General features: G+C 47.0%; 1 protein-coding gene across 1 annotated transcript; it reads right to left on the reverse strand.

Moving 5' to 3' along the window:
* Positions 1-2,313: 2,313 nt before the first annotated feature.
* On the reverse strand, positions 2,314-5,961 carry LOC147430448 (uncharacterized). The gene is made up of 3 exons (XM_086494531.1): positions 5,837-5,961; positions 5,395-5,451; positions 2,314-3,367 (listed from the first exon to the last, which is right to left on the reverse strand). Exons 1-3 carry the CDS (start codon positions 5,959-5,961, stop codon positions 2,359-2,361), a joined length of 1,191 nt encoding a protein of 396 aa, XP_086350657.1. The 3' UTR covers positions 2,314-2,358.
* Positions 5,962-6,407: the final 446 nt, after the last annotated feature.

A 6,407-nucleotide genomic window follows, 5' to 3' on the forward strand; every position in this document is an offset into this window, starting at 1 on the left:
TTGATAAGAGTGAGTTCTTGTTAAAAGCATGTTGTCAAAGTCGACGATGCAAACACATATGGTTAGAAGGAAGAGAGAGAGAGAGAGAGAGAGAGAGAGAGAGAGAGAGACAAAGAGCTTTGCACCAACCAACTTGGCAATGAATTAGAATGACTATACAATGGAGGATAGGTGCCTTTTATATACTACTAGGGGGACCTTAAGTACTCCACTTCCTCTTATGGATTTCCTAGGACAAGGTGTGTTCCAAAGTTCATTATCTTGTAAATCTTAGACATGATGTGTTCACAGTTCACAAATGGGGATTCTTGGACGTAGTGTGGTCTATAGTTCAACTTTCTATGAGGCAACCGATGCTCAAGATGACATCCGAGGTGTAACCAATAGTCGTGCATTGTTGGAGTGTGCATTGTAGCTTCTTTGTTAAGTCGGCCTTCATACATATGTCCACTATGAACTGCAAAGAGGGTGTTAAAGTTTATGCATCTCAAGTGATGCCCATTGTGATCACATTTCCGTATGTCTTGGTTGGTTGCTATGACACGAGTTTCCACTAGTGGTTATTGTTTCATGCTCGATGGTTCTTGCATATCTTGGTTGAGCAAGAAGCAGCTTACATCGGTCACTTCTAGTAGTTGGGAGACTAAGTGCTTGACTGCATTTGGCTCAATTTAACTGACTTGGGTGTCAATGCCACCACCATCTTACTGATAGGAGTGCTTTGGTAGTTGCAAAGAACCTAGTACTTTAAGCACACCTCCTATGGTCCAACCCCTGCAACATGCGGGTGTGGTCACAATCCTAGAAAACTAGTTGATGAGATTGCCCAAGGAAAAAAAAAAAAAGAAAAGAGATTGGTCCAATGAAGCCAAGCATGTAGTGAACAAGCAAGCATAGAGGATAGTGGTCCAACGAGAGTCAGGACTATATGATCCTAATAAGAAGATGCATCTAAGCCACACCCTAAAAGCACCATTATTACTACATAAATGTACATTTTCATGCCTCGCGTCCTATTGTTGGCATCATGTCAAGCTCTTTTCTGTCACACACTACTTGCTTAAGTACTCTTCACTTAAGTACTTAAGTACTCCACTTCCCCCCTTATGGATTTCTTAGGACACGGTGTGTTCCAAAGTTCATTATCTTGTAAATCTTAGACATGATGTGTTCACATTTCACAAATGGGGATTATTGGACGTAGTGTGGTCTATAGTTCAACTTTCTATGAGGCAACCGATGCTCAAGATGGCATCCAAGATGTAACCAATAGTCGGGCATTGTTGGAGTGTCCATTGTAGCTTCTTCGTCAACTCGGCCTTCATACATATGTCCAATATGAACTGCAGAGAGGGTGTTAAAGTTTACGAATCTCAAGTGATGTCCATTGTGATCACATTTCTGTATGCCTTGGTTGGTAGCTATGACACGAGTTTCCACTAGTGGTTATTGTTTCATGCTCGGAGGTTCTTCCATATCTTGGTTGAGCAAGAAGCAGCTTACATTGGTCACTTCTAGTAGTTGGGTGACTAAGTACGAGGTAGCTTTCACATCTATTGTTGACTGCATTTGGCTCAATTTAACCGACTTGGGTGTCGATGCCACCACCATCTTACTAATAGGAGTGCTTTGGCAATTGCAAAGAACCTAGTACTTTAAGCACACCTCCTATGGTCCAACCCCTGCAACATGCAGCTGTGGTCACAATCCTAGAAAACTAGTTGATGAGATTGCCCAAGGAAAAAAAAAAGAGATTGGTCCAATGAAGCCAAGCATGTAGTGAACAAGCAAGCATAGAGGATAGTGGTCCAACGAGAGTCAGGACTATATGATCCTAATAAGAAGATGCATCTAAGCCACACCCTAAAAGCACCATTATTACTACATAAATGCACATTTTCATGCCTCGTGTCCTATTGTTGGCATCATGTCAAGCTCTTTTCTGTCGCACACTACTTGCTTCAATGCAAATTTCTTCAACGATCTCTGAAAGGCTAGTAAGAAACCTTCCTTCCTCTTGATAACGTTGAGAGCTACACTGCCAACATTAACTCTGGGCAATCAATATAAGATGCCTCTCTTATCTTTTAAGCCTCATTGGTATGTTGAATATTGCTGCATCACTACACTCAACACCAACTTGGCCATCTCTTGCATTGCCAATGAACAATAATCCTATTCCAACCGTTTGTTTTACACCAATAATAGTACATTCACTTGACTTTGCATGACTGTGTGTATGTATAGTCCCATGAATTCACAAAGGGCAAAAGGATGGGGATTGACAGAATTGTATAGCAGGAAGAATGCACAAGGCCCAAACTATAGAATTAAATATACCTGTATTTTGCACATTGGTTAGCTAACAGTTTGATTAACATTAGGTGGACTAGGGGAAGGGGGCGCCAGTGCTGTTGCTGTTGCTGTTGCTGTTGCCAGTGCCGACGCAGCAGGCAAGAGACTTCGCCTACAGAGCGGGCATGTCGTATGAGAGAAAAGCCACATGTCTATACACTCTGGATGAAAACAGTGCTCACACTTTGGCAGCAACCTCACATTCTCCGCCTCTTGGAAATCCGTAAGGCACACCACGCAATCGGGCCTGCGCCGCCACTCATGCGCATGTACTGACGAATCCGCTTCTTTGGATTCTCCTTTTGTGCAGTGGAAAACTACGATGGGTAAACCGTCAATGGCCGAGCGATCCAAGCCGCGAGGACGCCCTGAGCGATCCATACTGATGCCACCAATGTCGCCACCGGCCGAGAAGGCATAGCGGCGGACATAGACAGAGAAGGCGGCCATGAGAAAGAAGGTGACGAGGAGGACAACAAGGACGATGCCCATGTAGGGGCCATGGAAGGTGGAGGAAGAAGGGTAAGCAGAGGAGTCGTGCGAAGAGGCGTAGTTGATTCTGAGGTTAGGGGTGGTGGGGGAGGAGGGGGGAGAGAGGAGGGGGGAGAGGGAAGGGGAGGGTGTGTCAACAGCAAGCAGGGCCAATCTGCGGCTATGGACGATGTTCATTTCCAGGCACAAGCAAGCAACAGAGAGGCGAGGGCCGGGGAGATGAAGAGGCAGACTGGAAGAAGGGTGTGTGTGTGTGTGTGTGTGTGTGTGTGTGTGTGGATCTAGGGCGTAGGCGTCAGCAGCATGCATACGTGCCTGCGTGTATAAAAGGGTTAAGGGGGCGCTGACCTGCCATGGATGAGAAAAAGATAAAGAAGGCGCAGGGGAACCTGGGGGAGGGGAGCTGGAAGGGGGCAGGGGAAGCCCCCTGTTTTGCAGAGAAGAGATGGAGAGAGAGAGAACAGGGGGCCTGCCTGCCTCCCTCCCTCCCACTTGCCGTCGATCGCACGCTAGATTCGTTCACGTTAGATTCTATTCACGGCTCCTCTTCTCTCTATCTCTCTATCTCTCTCTCTCTCTCTCTCTATCTCTATAAGTTAGGCTATATTGCCTCAGGTCCTACGTCCAATGTTACATTCAACCTTACATTTGTGACGTGCCCTCTTATCTTAACATATTTTGATCCCAATCATATGATTGGCACCCCAACCTTAGCCATAGGCTCGATATAGCCCTTGGTCAAATCCCTTCATAGTTGTTTATTAACCTTCATCTTCCTTGCCCTCCAAGACAACACACATAAGATGACACACCCATGGTAAGTGGAAATAGTCCACCTAGCCATTCAAGTACGTAAGAGTTTGTGCCACCCGCAGAGTGTCGAACCCAAGAAAACAAAAGAGACATGGAAACACCTCGTAGCATATGATGCTTCCATGCCTCCTAAGCTACCCCTTGTGACTGAGAACCCCCCTTCCTCCCCTTCCTTTCAAGACGAATCAATGGTCACAATCAATCGGTAGTGTCGGGGTTTAATCATGACCATTCGATCCAAGATGTGCACTCAACGAGAGTTCACTTAGTGTGAAACTGAACTACAATTGCGATGTCAAAACATGTGTTGCTATGCCAACGGATTACCATTCGTAACCTTGTGTTGACATTATACATGGAATACCATAGTCCCATTATCCATAACAATTTGTGGTTTCCAAACTGCTTCGTATTTGTATTCTTGGCTCTATAAGAACAAAGCAAGTACGTAAAGCCAATTACTAGCATACCAAAAGCTAGGTAGGCAACTCTTGGCACAAAAAGGCCATAGGGTCTTTAATGAAGTGGCCGTTATAAGATCGACGACGTCCATTTGCACATGCAAAATGTGAGGTAAACTCAATCGTCCGATTTTAAAGGGGACATGTCCTAGTTTATTTTTTTGTGTCCTAGTTTACTTTTGCTTGTACAGGTTGTGTTTGGCATGGGGACACGTACACATCCAGTTAGGCCATTGCGTTGCCAAAGCCCAAATGTCGCGTTCAAATCGAGAAGGGGACGCTGCCACCCCTTCTTTTTGCTTGATGTCCATCTTCCTCGAGATTCATGCATGTAGTTGATCATCGCCAATCCCATGACGAGGTCTTCATTAAAGACCTCGTGCCCTTTAATACTGAGGGTATGCAACCACCCACCAATTTGTCAAATCATAGAGCCAATCGTGTGCCTAGGCGACATACACATAGTAAACAAAACAAGTAAGATAAAGCTCTACTCGATGCATGGTTGTAATTCTTTGTAATTTCCTACACCGTAGCTACGATTGACGGTGTGTTTGGCTTCAATATGCATAGCACTTCAATATGCATACAATATGCATACTACTACCGGGTCTTTCCCAACACACATTAATTAATTAACCATCCAGATTCAGCACGAATCTTGCAAATGAAAAAGGAAAACGCCCAGCTGCACCCTTGGATGCATGCTTGCTTCGCCACCAACCTAGCCTGCCTCTACCCCATTGCAGGTTTGCGCCGGCTTGAGCCTCGCGCTGTTGCAACCTCAGCTCAGGTCGGATTTGCTCGCGAGAGGTGTATCTGCAGACCCGGAGGACTGTGATCGCCATCGATCACATCATGCAGTAGAGGACACACAGAGAGAGACAGAGCTCTGTCTCAACTCCACAAACTCGCAGGCGAAGTTCCATCTTCATCGCCCTCCGAGTCTGGGAGAAATCGCCATGCGTGGTGCGCACTGACCTGCTTGCGACAAACACCCTCTCCTGCTATGACCTGCATCCCTACACTTGCTCCATCCTCTCTCCCCTTGTCGACCTGTGTCTCTCCTCGACATCCGTCTCCTATCCGCCCTCCCACCTGTAGTCATCAGCGACGCCAACTCCTTCTCGACCACAAAAAATATTCTCTCTCCACAAACATCCTCCCAGGCTCCCTCTCTCTCTCTCTCTCTCTCTCTCTGTCTCTCTCTCTCTCTCTCTCTCTCTCTCTCTCTCGCTCTCTCTCTCTCTCTCTCTACACCTGCCATACGCACCGCATACCAACAGTTGTCGGCTCCTTGGCTTTTCCCCCACTAACCACAGCAACATCCCTGAAGATACCGCTTAAAACAAATGAAAAAAAAGATTGAGGGGACATACGGGACATACTGGGTCTACTTTAGTTTCATTAGTCAATTTCCTTCAAAGATTCTTCGAAGACCTTAGGTCTTGAAACTAGGCGTTCAGCTGGCGTTGATTCATGCGCTGCATTCTATCTGCGTGTTCTTCCCTTGCCCCTCACGCCCGCCCCGCCCTGCCCTGTGGTCCTGCTATGCAGGAGCGACAGTGAATCTCAGCATCTCAGTGGGCTTGTTGGGGGCATGAAAACCTGCAAACATGCAAATCTCTTCCCCCTCGTCCTCGTCCTCCTCCCCATCCGCTTCGTCCAGACTCCCCTGAACGTCGCCTCATGGTCGTGTCAGAGAGAGACTGTACTCGCTACCGATACCTCGCTCCACGAGTCCTCCCACTCTCGTCTCATCCTCCATCTGCTCCTGCTCCTGCTCCCACTGGATCGACAATCGCTCTTCAACATCCTGAGCTCTCATGTGCTCTTGCATGACGAGGACCCTGAAAAGCCTTCCACCGCATGCGCTGCAGCGCGCTTCCTGTCTCACAAGCGCTCAGAGGAGCTAGCAACCGCCAGCCGTCCACGGTTCCGGCGGGGGTGCATATACTAGCTGTCACTCCATTTTTTTTCGATATTAAAAAAAAAACATCTTATGCTCTCTGTTCGCCGAGCATTTCCTTTTGCTTTGGTTCTGAAGAGGGCATCTCCTCAGATTCCATATAATTTGTCCTGCTTACAAAATTAGGGAGACATACTGGGTTGATGTACCCTTTCATTAATTAATTAATCAATCAGATTGGCTTTTGCCCTAACATTTTGGGTCCTCCTTAGTTCACACGCAGCGACGTGCTCGCACTTCAGAGACCACGCCCCCCCATCCACCGCCATGGAGACCTCGGCCTTGAGCCATGCTCCCTCTGCCGTGAAGGCGGTGAG

The sequence above is a fragment of the Adiantum capillus-veneris genome, chromosome 21, assembly GCF_014529385.1.
Source record: "Adiantum capillus-veneris isolate H3 chromosome 21, ASM1452938v2, whole genome shotgun sequence".
Taxonomy (NCBI): domain Eukaryota; kingdom Viridiplantae; phylum Streptophyta; class Polypodiopsida; order Polypodiales; family Pteridaceae; genus Adiantum; species Adiantum capillus-veneris.

What these genes read in the sequence shown, in the direction of transcription:
- LOC147430448 (XM_086494531.1), bottom strand. Translation starts at nt 5,961, where the DNA reads ATGCAAGAGCACATGAGAGCTCAGGATGTTGAAGAGCGATTGTCGATC. An exon ending in GAGCGAGGTATCGGTAGCGA is followed by an intron (nt 5,452 to 5,836) that starts GTACAGTCTCTC and finishes CGGTATCTTCAG; the next exon opens with GGATGTTGCTGTGGTTAGTG. An exon ending in CCGACAACTGTTGGTATGCG is followed by an intron (nt 3,368 to 5,394) that starts GTGCGTATGGCA and finishes GAATCTAACGTG; the next exon opens with AACGAATCTAGCGTGCGATC.